The sequence below is a fragment of the Dreissena polymorpha genome, chromosome 1 (genome assembly GCF_020536995.1).
Source record: "Dreissena polymorpha isolate Duluth1 chromosome 1, UMN_Dpol_1.0, whole genome shotgun sequence".
NCBI classification, from domain to species: Eukaryota; Metazoa; Mollusca; class Bivalvia; order Myida; family Dreissenidae; genus Dreissena; species Dreissena polymorpha.
This window is the reverse complement of record NC_068355.1, coordinates 8,823,786-8,844,842: the sequence shown is the minus strand read 5'-3', so window position 1 is coordinate 8,844,842 and position 21,057 is coordinate 8,823,786. Positions and strand designations below refer to the sequence as shown.

The 21,057-nt window shown below is 36.3% G+C and overlaps 1 protein-coding gene across 4 annotated transcripts in view; it reads right to left on the bottom strand.

The window, feature by feature from the left end:
• Positions 1-1,070: 1,070 nt before the first annotated feature.
• LOC127870341 (autism susceptibility gene 2 protein homolog) overlaps positions 1,071-21,057 on the bottom strand; it is a 254,849-nt gene continuing 234,862 nt past the window's right edge. For 3 of the 4 annotated variants that reach the window (XM_052412969.1, XM_052412987.1, XM_052412982.1), the window contains 6 exons: positions 16,019-16,120; positions 14,417-14,494; positions 13,014-13,130; positions 10,014-10,251; positions 5,067-5,328; positions 1,071-4,115 (listed from right to left, as the gene is read on the bottom strand). In XM_052412969.1, the coding sequence (XP_052268929.1) occupies positions 3,173-4,115; positions 5,067-5,328; positions 10,014-10,251; positions 13,014-13,130; positions 14,417-14,494; positions 16,019-16,120 (1,740 nt within the window). In that variant the 3' untranslated portion in view covers positions 1,071-3,172. The remainder of the gene's footprint in view (positions 4,116-5,066; positions 5,329-10,013; positions 10,252-13,013; positions 13,131-14,416; positions 14,495-16,018; positions 16,121-21,057) is intronic. The other variant, XM_052412977.1, reaches the window with a different exon arrangement.

Below are 21,057 nucleotides of genomic sequence, written 5' to 3'. Positions count from 1 at the left end.
GATGTACAAAATGTCAAACTGGTTTGGTGCAGAGATGTACAAGATGTTGTACTGGTTTGGTGTACTGATGTACAAGATGTCGTACTGGTTTGGTGTAGAGATGTACAAGATGTCGTACTGGTTTCCTGTACTGATGTACAATGTCATACTGGTTAGATGTACTCAAACACAAGATGTCATACTGTTTTGATGTACTGATGTACAAGATGTCATACTGGTTTGCTGTACTGATGTACCATGTCATACTGGTTTGATGTACTGATGTTCAATATGTTATACTGGTTTGATGTACTGCTGTACAAGACGTCATACTGGTTTGGTGTAGAGATATACAACATACTGGTTAAATGTACTGATCCTCAAGATGTCATACTGGTTTGATGTACTGATGTACAAAATATCATACTGATTTGATGCACAAGATGTCAAACTGGTTTGATTTACTGATTTACAGGATATCATACTGGTTTGATATACTGATGTACAAGATGTCATATTGGTTAGGTGTGTTGCTGTACAAGATGTCATACTGGTTTGATATACTGATGTACAAGATGTCATACTGGTTTGATATACTGATGTACAAGATGTCATACTGGTTTGATATACTGATGTACAAGATGTCATATTGGTTAGGTGTGTTGCTGTACAAGATGTCATACTGGTTTGATATACTGATGTACAAGATGTCATACTGGTTTGATATACTGATGTACAAGATGTCATACTGGTTTGATATACTGATGTACAAGATGTCATATTGGTTAGGTGTGTTGCTGTACAAGATGTCCTACTGGTTGGGTGTACTGATGTACAAAGAGGTCATACTGGTTTGGTGTAGTGATGTACATGATGTCATACTGGTTAGGTGTATTGCGGTACAACATAACATACTGGTTTGGTGTACTGATGTACAAGATGTCATACTGGTTAGGTGTGTTGCTGTACAAGATGTCATACTGGTTTGATGTACTGATGTTTACGAAAATCCTGCTAGCAAGGCCAGTAGAAATTAATCAAGTTCTTGTAAAAAGAATGTGACATTTCAACAGAAAACTAAATTGTTTAAGTAGTTTTACAATTTATTTCAATATGTCAAGTGCAAGTCATGAAAAGAACACTCTACTAATTTATAGCTATGCTAGGACAGCATAAATCACACTTCTCAAGGAGCTATATACAATCATAATATACAAATGAAATAACTTGCTATGAGTGTTAATGATGAACACACTTGCATACATTATTGTGCAGAAACATAAGGTTATTGTACAAATAACATTCTCAATGCTGGTACATACCAGCTTATTCATTGTTATATTAGAGTCCATAACCATTTTATCCCATTTCATTCTTCTCAAATCATAAACAGGATTATATAAATCTTTTCCTTAAGATGTCAGCTTTTTACAAATAATTTATCTACTACAGTTTGAGCCAATAAACTTGAGTGAATTTAAAATTAACACCAAATAAAAATTTCAAACAGTAAACTATATAAGAAAGGTTTTTATATGAAAATGTAACATAAAATTCATTGCACAGCAAGAATTGCTGCGAATATTTGCATGTAAATTTGTATTAATTATAATTTCTATCATTATCATGATGTTAAACAGTTTTATTGAGCGCTAAATCAAAGTAATTGAAAAAAAGGATAAATTTATGTTCTTAGTTCTTTATTTTTAATTTTAACATACTGCTAAGCACAATATTTCACATTGCAATCTGTAACAACAAAAAATTATGCAAAAGCATTAAAATTGCATACTACTAAAATTTGCAAAACAAGGACCAACATTTCAGAATGCAGAGTGAATGGAATCCAGTATAATTATATTCTTTACTACTGTTTGATTTTTTTTATGTTAAACAAAAGTATCTTTAGCACTAGTTATTCAAGACCAGGAATCAAACATATAATATGACCAGCGCTATGGAAAGTGGGTGTCATCCTATTAACAGCCAACGTAGCTTAACACCAGCCTGCGCATCCACAATGTGGGGTCAGGAACTACTATGTCCACTAATGAGACCACCAAACCTTGAGTGACCTAGTAGGTGACAGCCTAGCTCCTGACCAGACTGCGCGATTGAGCAGGCTTGGCTGGATCTGGACTGACCGTACATGGCATAAGGCCATTTCTCATGATGCGACTCGGATTTCAATGTTTCAAGGCTTGTTCTCTTGAACTAAACATGTTGTGCAGTGTAAGAGAGAACAAAGTTCAAAAGCAAAGTTACTGGTAACAGCACTTTGCAGTTTGAAAAACAGAATTGGCAAACATAAATGTAAAGTACTAAATTAATAAATATGCATAAATCAATCATAATTTATCGATACTAATTTATACCATTCAATGCATTTGTAGAAAAAGAATGAACATCCTAAAAAAACAGTCTACATTAACTGATGCCAGAGAAAATCAAATAAGAAAATCAAAATGTAACGCCCTATTCTGTTATTTTAAATTACAGTATTGGGATATGTGTGTCTGTTGACATATAATTAAGAGAATCTAACAAACAGGCTGATGAAATGTAAGTCTGCATTTGCATTCACAAATACAAAATAACCAGACACCTCTTTTAACTTTACAATATTTGATAAATTACTGTCTGTTTTAGTAAGTATTTGCTCCTGTTAATTAAAAAAATTACACATGTAACATGACATCATATTGAAAAGAGTCACATAATAGCATTATAAAAGTGTGATAAATGTCTAATTAATCCTGACAATGAAGGGGGAGAACTTTGAAAGACAATGAAACACTGGCTGAGATCACCAAATTAATGAACACTAGCCATAAAAACAGCTCACTATTTGAACATTTGTGTTGCATTAATACTAGCATAACGAAAACACAATATGCACTCAAGCTTTGTAAGCATTGCAATAAGACATAATAATACACAAACAGTGTATATTTATACTTGCAGAATAGCAAACATAATGTGGTACACAGAAAAATAAAAATCTTCAATTATTTCATCACCCTGATATGCAACACATTTCTAAATATTGTTCTTTAAAATCATTTTAATAACTAACAAATCTGTATTGCAAGAAATTGTATCACATAAGAAAGATCAATGCTTTGTTCGTGTCAGTAGTTCAACCTGACACTAAAAGTCCTCGACCTTTTGACCTTGACCCTTTGTGGTATCACTACCTGGAATGGGCTTCAGGGTCAGTAGAGTTTGAGTTTGAGTCCCTTTTGCTCTCCCCCACAGAGTCTATGGGGCTGACCCCTTTTGTTTTGTTCACTGCCGGAGAGCTATGCCCCCTGGGGTGGGGGACATGATTGTGTATTAAAGGTGGCGGTGCACCAGGAACCACTGCCGGGGAGCTGCGCTTGACATGAGTATGCAAGGCTGTGTTCATTGTGTGGGCATAACTGTGAGCCATGGAAGGATGTAAATGATCTTGAGGTCTCAAACCTGGGGGCAGTTTATTGTCATAAAATAGTCTTTCCCTTTCATAAACAGGCAATCTATCCATGTACTCCTTTTTCTCACGGAAGTACATTTCGTCCTTGAAGCGTTCCTGTTCAAAGTGAGACAATCCTGGGGGGAAGCCCAGGGGAATGCCAGTGGGCCCTGGGTAGCGTCCAAACAGGTGGTCTCGCGCCTGCTCCATTTCCCGCTGAAAACTTAGGCGATGGTTCTGGAAATCCATGGGCCCCTTATCAAATAGGTTACTCCACACTGCAGGGTGTGGGGGAACACGATCCATGCCAAGCATAGACGGCGTCATCATGCGGGCCCGGTCCATCAGGCTAGCCTGCATAAAAATGTCCGGCACCCGTAAACTGGTCTGCCCTAGAAGTTCATTTTTCCTCATACGTTCACGTTCACCAAGAATACTATTATGCTCTTCCTCTCTAGTCAAGCTTTCCCTGCGTTCTTCCTTCACTTTTAGCACACTATTTTCCTCCTGTTTCCTGTCGTAACTCCTGTCTGATTTCACAGAGTCCCTTCCATTCCTCATTGGAGACCGTGACCGAGACCTAGACTTGCCCAGCAACTCACTTTCCCGTCTGTCCCTCTCTCGACTTCGATCGTCAAAACTAGAGTATCTATGGCGATCATTGTCGAACATCCTTCTTTCTCTGAAAGAAAAGACATTACTTAAGAAATGCACAATAGAAATATGTTACATAAAAACACTATGAATATATCAAAGAAATGATTAAACATATATTTATTATTAAATGTAAAACATTATCTGCATATTAATGTCTTTTAATACAAAATTGAGTATTTAAAAAGAAGTCATACAATAAACCAAATAAGATATTGTCTGAATAAGCAAAACTAAATTTTATGCAATTAAACCAAAATTACATGCAATAAACATAATCATGCAAATGTTAATTTACAAAAGGTGAAGTGCTCACATCTTTTATGGCCAATCAACCTAGCACACATTAATTTTTGGATGAAGTTATAATATTTATGTAAATAAATTTCACTTCAAACAGCATGTTGATTCTTCATAAATTCCCATGCTAAAAAAACTTGAAATTTTGTATAAGCATGTTGCTTGTTTTGTTTTACTGATTTACATCTAACATGCTGTTAAGATTCATTTGCCATTAAAGGATAATTTATGGGCAATTACTGGTTCATTACTATATGCTTGAAATTTTCAGAGAGAACGAGCCATTTTTGTCCTAATCAAACCATTGAGCCACTCAGAGATATTAACATAAACAACATAAAAATTTCTCCAAGAAAACAAATGGCACCAAATTTTACCACAAGTTCAAACTCTAACTTTGAATGGCTATCAGTTTAACCCTTTCCCACTTAGATTTTCACGCATTTAAGCCCCTTAGAAAGTTATATTACCGGTTATATTCAAGGTTTAAAGGCATCATTTCCAACCCTTAGTTACTGATGAGCAGCAAACAGCATAAAACCTTAACAGACTGTGAGTTACTCGCAGGCTGTTCTGGTTTATGCTGGTTGCAAAAGCCATTTTCACTTGGCTTCTTATAGGGGAAAGGGTTAAAATGACGACCCAGTTACTTCACAGTGCCTCTGTTTTCCTCACTGACCTATTTTCCTCTTCCCTTCTCCGCTCCAGGGCAATCTCTCGTTCCCGCTCCAGCTCCTTCTCCCGCTCATCCGGGCAACCCCACATGCCCGGCGGGAAAGTGGGAGGTGTACGGTGAATCCGGGGCCAGTCTGGGTTGCCCAAACCTGCTCCCAGATCCCGGCTGGATGATGGCAGGCCTACAGTTCCCAGACCCAGGTTACTACTGAGGCTGCTGCTACTACTGCTGATAGCGTATGGGGATGGACGAGGGAATGATGACGCTGGAGTTAGAAGACAATAATGAGAATGTAAGTTATCGAAATAAGCAGTTCAAAAACCAGTCTCAATTTGTATCTACTACTTCACACCAAGGAATGTTACCCACCCTATATGAACCAACACTATGAGGAAGTCCAGCTAAAAAATAACCAGAGTTTGTATTATTGAGCTTATGTTGATAATGTACAATGAAGGTTGAATGTAACAATCATAATACTTTTATTAGCCAGGCTCAAGTCTCTTCTGTTTCCCAAAATTAACAAATGGCTATAACTGTCACTTTATGAATAAAGAGATTTCCAATAACATTCTCGGAAAAAGAATAGCCTCTAAAGGATGCAATTTTAATGCTGTTCAAAAATATTACTAAGGAATTTGTTTATATTAGCCCATAACAACTTGGTTAAGGTTTTAAATACTTCCCAGTAACAATACTCTTTTGATAACTCTAACCAAACCCTATCACTTCCTTGCAGATCTATTAAAGTTAAGCTATCATGTATCATAACCTTTGTATTGAAATGAAGAACATCGGCTGAACAGATGACAAAAAGAACACCTGGCAAGTACTGCAAGTATATGAAATGAAGTTTGCACTAGCATTATATGAAAAATGCATGGAAAACAGAGAACCAGAATTCTTCAGAGGCCAACTAAAGGCTACAGCAGCTGTTGCAGAGACAGCAAAAAACGAATGCTCATAAATATTTCACAACAGACTGAACAGTGCAAGCTTTTTACTAACTTTCAATGTTGCATGACTGTGATATGTTGAAAAAATACTAAATGCTGCCTGCATGTATACCAAATAAACTCTTATATCTCCCAGTACAGACAGCAAATAGTGTTGTTTATAGTTCATATTGAGTTGTTGTTGGAACATGCTTTTTCCAGGCTATTTTGAGAAAAAACAAGCGATGTGTTTGTGAAACACTATGTCCCCATATATGACCTTTGACCTTGAAGGATGACCTTAACCTTTCACCACTCAAAATGTGCAGCTCCATGAGATACACATGCATGCCAAATATCAAGTTGCTTCAATATTGCAACAGTTATGGCAAATGTTTAAGTTGGGGCAAACAAACAAACCAACAAACAAACCAACAGACAGGGCAAAAACAATATGTCCCCCACTATAGTGGTGGGGACATAAAAATCAATTTTGGGATTTGGAATTTTTTCGTGCGAAAAGCCCACTGATTAGGGAAAAATTAATTAAAAACAATTTCTACAACATTTCAAATACATGTAACAAGAAGTAAGCAATATATATTATAGCCATATGCTTTGTTAAATGTTATTGCAACAAGCAAATTCGTTGAATTGATATCCCCTGCCAATATGCTTCTGGACACTCATACCAAGTTTCAATGAAATCCGCCAAAGCACTTCCAAGATATGGCTCGGGACACAAAAAAAGAGCGTTTTTTCAAGATACAAAGGGTCATAACTCTGTTATGAACATATAGTGTACAATGCCATTTGGTGTGCATCCTCCTCTTATCCATATATATACTCATACCAAGTGTCAATGAAATCCGCCAGAGCACTTCCAAGATATGGCTAGGGACATAAAAGTGAGCATTTTTTCAACATACAAAGAGCCATAACTCTGTTATTAACAGATGGTGTACAATGCCATTTGGCCTGCATCCTCTTAACCATATATTCATACCAAGTTTCAATGAAATCTGACAAAGCACTTTCAAGATAAGGCTCCGGACACAAAAGTGCCGTACGGAAAGACAGATGGACAACGCAAAACAATATCCCTCCGCCTATGGGGGGGATAATAAAATTGAGATACAATAATCATTAGATACTCTGTTCTTAAAAAAAAGAAACAAATGTGTGGAAATTGGGATTATTATATTTTCAATTGGGATTTTTTTACAATTCCAGTTTGGGAATGAGTCCGTTTAATGAACCTGTAGATATGCAAAGAAAAAGCCTGTGAAAACTGTTGAAATGAGAGTTAAAATGCAGTTTCCCTGTACCCAGTGAGAATCAATCAATTGAAACAGATTGCTGCACTAAAATTTAAATAATTGTCTTAAAACTCCCTAGTTAAAATATCCTAAAAGTAAGTATTGAAACAATACAAATAATTATCCCCACGCTTTTCAAAAAGCGTGGGGATATTGTGGTTATCTCCGCCGTCCGTCCGTCTGTCTGTCTGTCTGTCTGTCCGTCCCGGCCACTATCTCCTCCTACACTTAAAGCACTAGAACCTTGAAACTTACACACATGGTAGCTATGAGCATATGTGCGACCCTGCACTATTTGGAATTTTGATCTGACCCCTGGGTCAAAAGTTATGGGGGTTGGGGCGGGGCCGGGTCAGAGATTTTCACTCATTTTTTATGTTATTTTACATTAACTTCTTCATTTCTGCACCGATTTACTTCAAATTGATACTGAACTTCTCTTATGACAATACGGTCAATCTCAACTATGCATGGCCCCATTACCAACCCTGGGGCGCCCTGTCCACATAGACCACACCCACCCAAAATTGCCTTTTATTATAATTTCTTAATTTCTACACCGATTCACTTCAAATTAATACTGAAATTCTCTTATGACAATACGGTCAATCTCAACTATGCATGACAATTACGGTCAATCTCAACTATGCATGGCCCCATTACCAACCCTTAGGCGCCCCACCCACATAGGCCACACCCACCCAAAATTGCCTTTTAATATAACTTCTTCATTTATACACTGATTCACTTCTAATTGATACTGAACTTCTCTTATGACAATACGGTCAATCTCAACTATGCATGGCCCAATTACCAACCCTGGGGAGCCCCACCCAAATAGGCCACATCCACACAAAATTGCCTTTTACTATAATTTCTTCATTTCTACACCGATTCACTTCTAATTGATACTGTACTATTCTTATGACAATGCGGTCAATCTCAACAGTTACTGGGTCAAACATGCGGCGTGGGGATACGCGTCGGCCTCTGCCGCGCCATTTCTAGTTTTCTTTTAAAATATGACTGATTTGAAGGAGTGCATGTCAATCTTAAAACAGATATTGCTGCATATATACAAATTCAGTGTTTTTTCCACCATTTTGGGAATGGGGCCGGTTCCCTTTGGATTGGGAAAATTCACGACATTTATACGAAAATTGGAATTAGTGTTGTTGAATATATGACTGATTTGAAGGAGTGCATGTATGATCTTAAATCAGATATTGCTGCATATGTACAAATTCAGTGTTTTTTTCACCATTTTGGGAATGGGGACGGTTCCCTCTGGATTGGGAAAATTCGCGGCATTTATACGAAAATTGGAATTAGTGTTGTTGTTGTTTTGCTAACAAATGCTTCAAAATTGAGGATACAATTGCATCCAGTAATAAATTTGCTATGGTTGATCTTATATGGGTGGGAGATGAGCAAAATATTGAGATCTAAAAATAAATAAAAAAAACAAAAAAACCTTCCATTGGGAATTTTTAGCTCCCATTTGGGAAAAATATATACTTTTTTCCATTGGGAATGGATCCTGTTACCGACCCGATTTTGAATGAAACAAGGGCTGTTTGTAAAACATGCATGCCCCCCAAATGGGCTGTCAGTTGTAGTGGCAGCCATTGTGTGAACACGTTTTTTTGTCACTGTGACCTTGACCTTTGACCTAGTGACCTGAAAGTCAATAGGGGTCATCTGCCAGTCATGATCAATGTACCTATTAAGTTTCATGATTCTAGGCCTAATTATTCTTGAGTTATCATCAGGAAACCATTTTACTGTTTGGAGTCACTGTGACCTTGACCTTTGACCTAGTGACCTGAAAATTATTAGGGGTCATCTGCAAGTCATGATCAATGTACCTATAAAGTTTCATGATCCTAGGCGTAACAATTCTTGAGTTATCATCCGGAAACCATTTTACTATTTCGGGTCACTGTGACCTAGACCTTTGACCTAGTGACCTGAAAATCAATAGGGGTTATCTGCCAGTCATGATCAATGTACCTATGAAGTTTCATGATCCTAGGCGAAAGCGTTCTTGAGTTATCATCCGGAAACCATTTTTCTATTTCAAGTCACTGTGACCTTGACCTTTGACCTAGTGACCTGATAATCAATAGGGGTCATCTGCGAGTCATGACCAATGTACCTATGAAGTTTCATAATCCTAGGCGTAAGCGTTCTTGAGTTATCATCTGAAAACCATTTTACTTCTTTGAGTCACTGTGACCTTGACCTTTGACCTATTGACCTCAAAATCAATAGGGGTCATCTACAAGTCATGATCAATGTACCTATTAAGTTTCATGATCCTAGGCCTAAGCGTTCTTGAGTTATCCTCCAAAAACTATCTGGTGGACGGACAGACGGACAGACCGACATGTGCAAAACAAAATACCACATCTTCTTCGAAGGGGGGCATACAAAAACACACTGACATTATAAAATAAAGTTGACACTACAACTTTTTACCACATAACATAAGTTCTTAAATGCACAATAAGCTAGTTTTTAATATCCCATTTGTATTTGTCTGCACATTATGGAAACACAAAGAAAGTGCTTTCTTTTAGTTTCCTAATTGCCTGTAAGGCATTTCACATCAATTTCTGTTTATTTTGATAATCATCAATACAGGATAATGCACAATCAGGATTAAAGTAATTACAAAATGTTTGAGTACTCACACAGATGGCTGTTGGGACTTGACTCCAGTAGGGGTCTACCAGGAGGGCCCCCCAGAAGGGAGGAGGCAGCCCCGCCCTGGAGGTCAGGGGCCCTTGACAGGCTGGAGACCGGATGGAGGTGACTAGGAGGACGCAACAGTTCCTTGGAGTCTAGGTTGGGCTTGTCAGAGGACTTTTGTTGGTTCCTGTAGATCTCCCACGCTATTCGCACGTGTACTGCACACCACTTGCCTGGCTTCTGAATGTATCAAGTTCAAATACTCAGTTAATTCTTAATTGTGGTTCCTCCTACTTTAGAACTGAACATATATTTAAAACAGTTAAGTTTTTAATTTAAATATGTAAAATGCTATATTAAACATATGAAATTGATCAGGATTTTATTCACAAGGCTGTTGAAATTTGATATACCATTAATTCTTACTCCGTGATGATGCTCTTTTGGTGTGTGTGTTTTTTCTTTTTAAGAAAAAAAATATTTGAACCAATCAGCACAAAATATTTTGAACACATCAGTAAGCTTATTTTTCAACAAGAGGGCCATGGGCCCTAAGGCACTCACCTGAGACCCAAAGGAATTAAACTATTCTGGGAAGGTGGTGTTCAAAATAATAAAAGTACTTCATACAGACAGGCGTACATACTTAACTTGCGCTTTATGGTTCGATTATTTAGTGTAAAATCTTCAAAAGTGCTGAGCAGACAGGCGGTAGTACAGACTTAGTGTGCTCTATTATTAAAATACGTTTTCACTGTTTTTCCATTCAAAGTTATTTAAAACAATGATACTCTGATTTTCAATTAATACTGCATTTCACATATCATACATGACGTCTGTATATAAAATTAATTAGAATAATGGTATTTCTGACTTTCACATAATACTGTATTTCACATATCATCCATGTAGGCCTACATGACTTTTGTATATCAATCTGTATATATGATTTAAAATAAAATTTCATATTTCATTTAAGAGTTAATTTTTGTTAATTATTCACATTTGTACATGTAAGTGTTGTTTGTAAACAATTCCTCTACGCCTCTACTCTTTATTTACAACCAATGCAAAACTAAAATGCATTTTAATTGTGAAATTTATTCATGCATTTTAATTGTGAAATTTATTCTCAAATACGAGCTGCATTTAATATCATAAGTATCGCAAATAGTTGGTTTTAAGTACATTTTCTCTATCTCTTTAATTCTTGAACAAAGTATATCTGTGATATGTTATGTGTACATGTAGACACGATAGTTTTTTGTCAATAAATGTTCAACAGTAAAGTTTGAGAATATTTCAATCTATTTTTTATTGATCAATATAATTGATTTTTGACAACAGTTGTTGCCTAAGCTGTAAATGATATTTTTACGTACATATCTTTACTTTTTCTTCTTGATATTCATAATATACACTGGGACTTTGTGATAGTTATAAGTTAAATAATAGCCATATTGAGTAAGTTCAATCAGGCATCACTGTACTAAAAGCTAAGAAATATGAAATATCACGCCCATTAAATATATATATATTGTACAAACCTTTCTTGGAAATATATAAGTACATATTTTTGCTATTTCAAGAGCTTGCTTCAATGTTGTAATCTGTTCTTTTTATGCAGTCAGCATGCTGATTTTTATACGAAAATAAATGCTAGACAGATGTATTTATGTGTTTATCTCTATATTGATACCACTGTATAGCAATTGCTGTTCCATGCTGTTCACCGCAAAGGGCTGTAAACAAGGGGTAAGGCATCAAGCAACTGTCAGAGATAATGAGGTACCTGCTGTGGCTAATGGTTATTTCATTGGTCTGTGGCCATTAAATTACATGCAACAAAATGTGTGAAAAGTGGCCAGCACAGGAATTTGGGGCCTGACTCTTAACTGTTATATACAGTTGTTTCTCCCCTAAGTAATTTTCTGTGAAATCAATATTACTACTTAAAATTTTGAGATTATTTAATAAAGGGTTTTCAGATGACAAAAATACGTTTGTTGCACTTCATCCCCAACCAATCATCAACATAATAATCCTCTGTTATTATGGCCATGTTTTTCAAATGTTCACGACTATTTTCAAACTCGTCCGAGGTATCCACATAACCAATGTTTTGACAAATTTCATGATGATTAGGCAAAAAATGTGACTTCTAGAGTGTTCACAAGCTTTTTTACTATATAAATATAAGGAAAGAGACCCCCCCCCCCCCTGGCAGCCATGTTTTTTTACCGATCTGAACCATTTTCAAACTCAACCGTTGTATCCAGGAAACAAATGTTCTGACCAAATTTCATGAAGATTGAACCAAAAATGTGACTTCTAGAGTGTTCAAATGTTTTTCACTATATACATATAGAGAAAACTGTTCCCTGGCGGCCATGTTTTTTCACCGATCTGGACCATTTTCGAACTCATCGGAGATATCAATAAAACCAACGTTTTGACCAACTTTCATGATGATTGAGCAAAAATTGTGACTTCTAGAGTGTTCACAAGGTTTCTATATAGCCATATAAGGAAAACTGCCCCGCCCCCTGGTGGCCATGTTTTTCAACAGACCGGAACAATTTTTGAACTCAACCAACATATCATTAAGACAAACATTTTGGCAAAATTTACATGAAGATTGGGCATCAAATGTGACTTCTACAGTGTTCACCAGGTTTTTCTATTTTTTAACCTAGTGACCTAGTTTTTGACCCAGCATGACCCAGTTTCGAACTCAGTCGAGGTATCATCGGGACAAATGTTCTGACCAAGTTTCATGAAGATTGGACAATAAATGTGGCCTCTACAGTGTTCACAAGGCAAATGTTGATGACGCATGCACGACGCACTACGCACGACGGACAAAAGGTGACCACAAAAGCTCACCATGAGCACGTTGTGCTCAGGTGAGCTAACAATGTGGGACAAAAATGTTTTTAACAATGAGGGACAACACTTTCCCAAAGCTCACAATGAGTGTGTGTATGGTGTAGAAAGGTTACCTTGGCAGTGGTGGGCAGGGTAGGAATGGCTGCTGGAATGTGGGAGCCCCCTGCCTTCTCCAGTTCACGCCCGGGTATGAACAGTGGGCCAAGACCAGGGTGGACACCAGATAGACCCTGGAAACCATGCAGCCAATGTCACAAACCTGCTTACCGTAGGTTTCCTTGTATAGCGTGCAGTGTTTTACCTCCAAAATTCAAATTAAAAAGCTGGTGCACGCTATACATTGATACAATGCTATCCTGGCTGCTAAATTGGTAAAAATATGTCTGTAATCAAAATGGCCGCCATTTATTTTCCAGAAAACTACCACCCTATAATCGTACAGACTGAGGGGCCTTTGTCAAAACAACAAGAAGTCGCTACTGGTAGATATGAACGCGGTAGAAGAAGTTTTGGTCAAAAATAAATTTGTTTGAATAAACTTGCGGACATTTCTTTGTTTGTGTTTTTACACTTCTTAACTGATGAATTCCGATGGGGACTGTTGTTGACATTCTGTAGTGCAGGCAAGGGTAGGTGCAGGCAAGGGTAGGTGCGAACGAGGTCTTTTTTGCTGGTAACAGTAGGTGTGAAAGGGGGTCATTTTGCACTTCGTAATTAATTGGCAGATGTGATTGAGTAATATGTGCCACGACTTGTTAAGACGCTAATTGACATTTGAGACACTAATTGACACTTGAGAATGTGAAAATATGCAATCGCATTTTGTGTGTATAAATATTGAACGTTTAACAGTGGCGTTTCAAACATTCAATAAAATTGTCAAAATATAGTGCTACGCCCGCATAACTCAACAACTGTATACCTGTCTCCCATGCGACATTCAAATTTAATGCCCATGCTTTCCCCGAGGAAAAATCACACGATGAACACTAATTCTTATTTTTTCATGTTTTTCATGAAATGCACGTGGACTGTCAATCTTTTGCTAGAAAATTACAAAATTGTCAGAAAAGTATAGTGCTATTCAACCCATGCTCCTAATCATAATGACGCTTTCTATTTTGAATGCTTTATAAAGCTTTCCAATGCCCCGGATTATTGGATTGTGCAATAGTAAAATAGCGGCCATTTTCGGTCCGATTTGGTGGTTTTATTGTCTTTAAATATTATTTTCTCCATTTTTGCATTTAAAAAACAGCCTGCGCGCTATACACAGGAGCGCGCTATACGAGGAAACCTACGGTACCTCTCATGTAAGTAAGAAATACTGGAGAATGAATACTCAAACCCTGTTTTATTCAAAATAACAATGGTTTACAACTGTTTACCGCTGTTTATTATTTTAAGTCAACTTTTAGGATTTGTTATGTAGTAATAGCAAAGATAAAACAAAAACCTTAATATTAACTTAAAAACTGAAACTGCAAATTAATAAAAAATGCAAAACATACATTACCTTAGGCTGGAATGCCCCTGGTATACCTGACTGGAGGGCGTCAGTCATGGGTGGAGGGTAGCCAGGCAGGCCTGCCATCTGAAAATACAGCATTCCCCACCGTGACTCTATGTCCAGACAGTGTCTTAGGTCTGTTAATCAATTATGAGCATTATAATGTATCCCACAACATCAGCTGATCATATTAAAACCAATGTTGTAAAATTCCTGTTTATCCAACACTATTCAACTATTGTGTATAACCTTTGATTGGCAAACAACTGTTTGTTTAAATAAATACAATTATCCTTGACATATGATTCCTGTTTATCTGAAAATATCTTTAATTATGTATAATTTTTAATTGACAAATATCTTTTTTAGGAAATAAATACATTTGAGCCGTTCTCACTGAACAGGGGGTTTAATGCATGTTCTGTCCGCACAAGCTTAACCGGAACGACACTTTCAGCTTTTATGATATTTTTTGCTTAAAGAAAGTAAAAAATCCAGTTTAGGCGGAAAGTGTGGTCCCTGATTTGCCTGTGCACACTGCACAGGCTAATCTAAGACGACACTTTATGCACATGCATTAAACCCTCTTGTCACAGAGCACCGCTCAAATATATTACACAGTTGCTGCCAGACAAATATATTACACAGTTGCTGCCAGAGAAATATATAACACAGTTGCTGCCAAACAAATATATTACACAGTTGCTGCCAGACAAATATATTACACAGTTGCTGCCAGACAAATATATTACACAGTTGCTGCCAGACAAATTTTCTTGAGGTAAAGACGTCAGGATAATTATTGTGTTTTCTTTTATGTAAATCCAAATAATCAAACACAATTTTATTCAGAAATGACTGCTGTCGCAATGAAGCAGGAGACATATATATACAAAATCAGAGTGTCAGGAAGTAGGAAGGTGATAATGAGTACGAACGTTATGAAAGGGTAAATAGGAGAGGTGAGAAATGGACAGGTATGAATGCACTCAAATGTGATAATTTAGGGGAACCAACACCTTTCAGTTTGTGCCGTATCACGCAGTTTGCAAGGCAAAAACTGCAAATATGTAGAACAAAAAAAAAAGCATTAAAATACAAACACCAAAAAATGAGTACAAATATTTTAATATTTGATACTGCACAACTGAGAAATTCAAGAAATTGCTAACAACAGCTCTACTGAAAACAATTATGAATAGCTGCATGGACTTGTATTTACCAAACCATTCTTAAGATAATAACAAAAAGAATTATTTTCCACAAGTATCTGTAACTGAATTAGAATGAACAATTAATGCCATAAACAACACTTGTACAAGGGGTACCTCCATGACCAAAGGAGTTAACTAAAGACATGAAAACCTCTTTGGTCAAGGGGGTTGTCTTCAGTCTAAGAGATATAAATGGTCTTAATGACTTTGCAATTTCTCCACCAAAAATTAAGCTTCATCTTCAAGCATTTATCAACGAGAATGCCAAGACTTCAACCAAATCCATAGTCATGAGGTATGATTGGTAAATAGCTGCCCATGTAGGCCATGTACACAACCTGGGTGAGGATGACTCTCAGTGTCATCTACGGCTGAAATCCTGGAGGGAACTTACCGCGGAGCTAAGGGAGGGGTGTGGGTGCCCTAGAGGCTTATCTTTAGTCGATGTGAGGAGACGTGGGGCAGGCTCTGCTATCCCGGGTGGGCGAGCGGGCAACTAGAAATACACAGCAGCCACACATATGCATGAACCCCCACCCACACACACACTGATGATGTCATCAGAATGGTCAATAAGTTGTAGTGCTGGTGTTATGGGCACAGATTGTGTATTAAATGAAGTGCAAAACAGCTTTGAAGAAGCATGCATTGTCTATTATAAAGAGTGCCATAAAAGCTAAATGTTATGGGCCATTTTTCCAAATATTCAGCTTTTACAAATTTCACAGCATAATTAATCTTTAACATTAAATTGAGACAGTTGCATACCACAATGTCAAAACATTTTAACAGATGAACAATAATACTTGTAGATTAATGTGTGTCCTTTTCCACTTTTACATACAATATCCATGAAATTAAACCATATGTGTGAGCTGCACCCACAATCAACACATACATGTACGTGGCCCTCTGTGAAAATTTGGCTTAATGCATGTGTATTAAGTATTCAGTAGCAGATTAGCCAGTAAAGTCCACAGACGGCATGCGTTCACAGATCGTGGCTCATATCTTTATAAGGGCCATTCTCTGTGAAAAAGGGGTTTAATGCATGTGCATAAAGTGTTGTTCCAGATTAGCCTGTGCAGTAAGCACAGAATTATCGGGGACGACACTTTCAGCCTTAACTAGATTTTCGCTTAGAAGAGACTTTCTTTAAGGCCAGAATTTTTTAATAAAATGATTTTGGACCCGCCGACTCCAATTTTTGACGAAACCAAAATTATTTTTTTTAAACTCGATTTTTTCGGATGCCAAAAGGTGGCTTTTAAACACGAAACGCTTGCCGGGTTTTACAAAAAGTTAAAATAAATCATCATAATAAACCCAGTGTTAATTACCCACATGAATACGTGAACATCCTTCATCATGTACATGTGCTGGAATTTACGAAAAGCTACGCCATCATTGTTTGTTCAAGAACGCTATAACGCTTTCAACAGCAAAGTCTGCTAATTTCCCAATAATTATGCAACCGTCAAATGAAATCCTGAATGCAATCGATTTGTAAGTAAATATTTTATTATTTTTTTACAATTTTGTAAAATTGATAGTATTAGAATGACTAAACATTATTATGAAAGCAATAAGAAAAGAACATTTTAATTTAACAGGTGCTCGAAATGCGAAACCCATTTACGCCTATCAACTTTAAACCTTCCATATTTTAGGCACAAATACTGTCATATTTTAACGAATAAAATTTTATTTGTTGTTTAATGCAGTTGTAGTGAAAATTTTGTGCATATAATATGTGTTTTTTCGTTATTTTCAATGGGTACGAAATGGGTACGAAACTTCGTTTTTGTTCCGAACTGGTTGGTACCAAAAGTTCAAAAATCGCAAAATCAACAGTTTTTAAAACGATTTAAAACCATGAATGTCGAAATAAAATAGTCAAGTTTATGGGGGTTATTATCGGATTAACGGCTCCTGTATGACATTGAACTATCAATTATGTTATTCTGGGATAAACCGTCACGAAGATCAATAATTATAACAATCATTAGGGAAGCTATTTCTTTAATCAATACCATGACAAAAACACATGTTAACTTGTTTCAACAGGCATTTGTGAGCATTTATGTTTAACAGTTCCATTATTATAATGTTCTGGGAACGATATATTTTAATTAAGATACCAACTATTTCTGAAATCAAAAGTAGGTCGTTCACTCGATGTACTATATTTCGGATATGTTAAAATTCGGACATATAAAGATAGTGCTATTTATGTGTCGATTTGTTGTATATAGTTTGTAAAAATATGTTTTGTGTTATTTCAGACAACAAGAATGGATGGTTTCCGGACGTCACCTCCCCAGACGTTCCCCCCCCCCCCCCCCCCCCCCCCCCCAAGACGTCTGCCACCCAGAATGGATGGTGGCAATTATCCTGGACCTTTCTGTCAAGAAATATTTGTGAAAAATATTCATTTAATTGAACCTGGAAATCAACCACCACAGCTAACAGAAAACCTTGTAACAATAAATGTAGGTGTTGTTTTAAAATCTGTGAAATTTGATAATAAACAGAAGTTGATGTATATCATGTCCAAATGACCAAATGAAACTGTTTAACTATTTGAATTGAGATGCTTTATTTTCTGATGTTTGATTTATTTTTCCTTTCAGATGATGTATATTTGTGTGATTCTAGGTTTTAATAAATAATTCTGAAACACGGCGGTTTTCAGTTCTCAGATGAAGTGTCAACAACATTTTTTTGGCCAGTGAAACCCCTGAAAAGCGTTTTATTATGCTTTTTGTATTTGTCTGGGTATTGATTTTAACTGGAAAATAAACTATTAAATGTTGCTTTTAAACCTCACTAGCTTATTTGTTGTTTGTTGAGATAAAGTATTTTTAATGCAAAATATGGATTCCTTGTGAAAAAAACCCATACAGATGGCAAGTTTCAACCAAATGAGACAATTAAAACAAAGAAAACAAGAAACCGTCGGGGACAGGTGATGCTCCCCAAAGTTTTTTTTTGTCACAATATTGCACTATATATTCAGATAAAAGGAAACGTCTTGAGGACAAAATAATACAATGGATGGTTTAGCAACTTAAAAATTTCAAAGGGCCATAACTTTCTAAATAAATCATCTAACCAGAACCCACAAATAACATGCGCATCTCCTCAAGGTAGTTAAGCTTCCCATAAAGCTTCATTGTATTCCAGTCAGTAGTTGGGGAGAAATAGCCCGGACAAGAATTGCACTATATGTACAGTTTATAGAAAATTTCAAAGAGCCATTTCTCTGTGAAAAATCATCCGACCAGAACCGGCTGATAATATGCACATCTCCTCTTGGTAGTGAAGCTTCCCATAAAGTTTCATTGAATTCCGGTCATTAGTTGCTGAGTAATAGCCTGGACAAGAATTGCACTATATGTACAGTTAATGGAAAATTTCAAAGGGCCATAACTCTGTGAAAAATCATCCGACCAGAACCCGCTGATTATATGCACATCTCCTCTTGGTAGTGAAGCTTCCCATAAAGTTTCATTGAATTCCGGTCATTAGTTGTTGAGAAATAGCCCGGACAAGAATTGCACTATATGTACATTTAATGGAAAATTTCAAAGGGCCATAACTCTGTGAAAAATCATCCGACCAGAACCTGCTGATAATATGCACATCTCCTCTTGGTAGTTAAGCTTCCCATAAAGTTTCATTGAATTCCGGTCATTAGTTGCTGAGAAATACCCTGGACAAAAATTGTGCACGGAGGGACACACGGACACAAGGACGCACGGACGGACAGACGAAGCGGCGACTATATGCTCCCCCCAATTTTTTTGGGGGGGGGGAGCATAATAAAATGCTCAGCAAAAAATCACCAAAAAGTTTATTAGAGTGAAAAAATTGCAAACTTTTGAACCAGTTAAGATATTTTTAAAATTCAAACTAATTAAAAAACTTTATGATTATGATCATTTTGCACATCAACATGTTTAAAAAAAATCACTGTGGTTGCTTAGTAAAAAGAACTTCATACCATAACATTTTTAAAATGAGTGCATATTTGGTCACCCATCTTTTTTTTCTTTTTTTTCCCGTCCTCCTACCCGACACTTTTAGAAAAAAAATCCGTAAAAATCATTTTATAAAAAAATTCTGGCCTAAAAGAAAATATGAAAGTATGCAAACTGCACAGGCTAATCTGGGACGACACCTAATGCACATGCATTAAACCCCTTTTTCACAGAGCACGGACCATATACATGGTACACAAGACTGATGACATCAGAAGACTGACTTATCCCCCAATAACTTGCTTTTGTAAAGGTTAGGAACTAAACTAGCCATTAGTTCTTAAGAAGACAATGTGCAGTGCAAGACAGAGCAGCTGGTTGTGATATTGAGGTGAGAAGATTGGAATGCATGTATCACACCATTCATTCACCAATGGTCAAAGTCATGTAATATGTCCTCTAATCAATTTTAAATGAATATGTCAATTCATTGTCAAAGTTGTTTGCCTCTAAAATTGTGTTCCTTTTTTTAGTTTCCATGCACTAAATCTATTAAGTAACTTTTTTGTATCTCTCACAAATTGATTCTGTTTTACTTCACAACTTCTTCATTTTTACAATATACTTGCAAACAAAACCATTGCATTTAGCTTCAAAAAAGAGTTTCATAAGCAAATGAATATCTGTGAATTAGACGAACATTATTAATTAGGCCTGAGTAACAGGTTGTGGAACCACAGTGGTCTGTATTCATCCGATATTATTAAAATTAGATCACTGACTTATTTTCAGACTTAGCAACTGACATATTTGTTCTTATATTGTTCAATCCATGTTGTTCGAGTTATGCAATTGGACACAAATTTTACTATTAAGTGTGAAACTGTTGAATCTGTTTGATATTACTACAAAAAAAAAAAAAATCACACTAAACTCTCGAAATATGCTGTTAACTTAAGAGCTGCCATTTAAACAACACATGAGTACCAGGTGATGTCATAAAGGTTCTTATATGGTTGGCAATGATACACAAATACAGCTATGGGATAGAATTCAAAAGGTATCTCAAGTAATTCCAAATAAATGTTCAACTGATTATTAAAAATAATATATTATTACCTAAATACCAAAACATCTGCATATGTTCACAGTCTTTAATACACAGGGTACTAATATCATAATTATTTAAATATTTTTTTGGTGTTTTAACACTTGATTTTTTAAGGGTAATGATAAAGTTAAGAATTTTTCTTTATTGAATCCTTTTTCTTTTTTTTTTTTTCTTTTTTTTTTTATAAGACCCTTGGTGAATATCATCTTGGCAGCTGTGAATGTCTATCTGGAGGACAACAACAACAAATACAGGATGCTACAGCAAGCCATAGCAGATAAAATGGTGGTACTATCAGAGATATCTCAATAGTGTTGTATGATTCTATACAGATGGTTA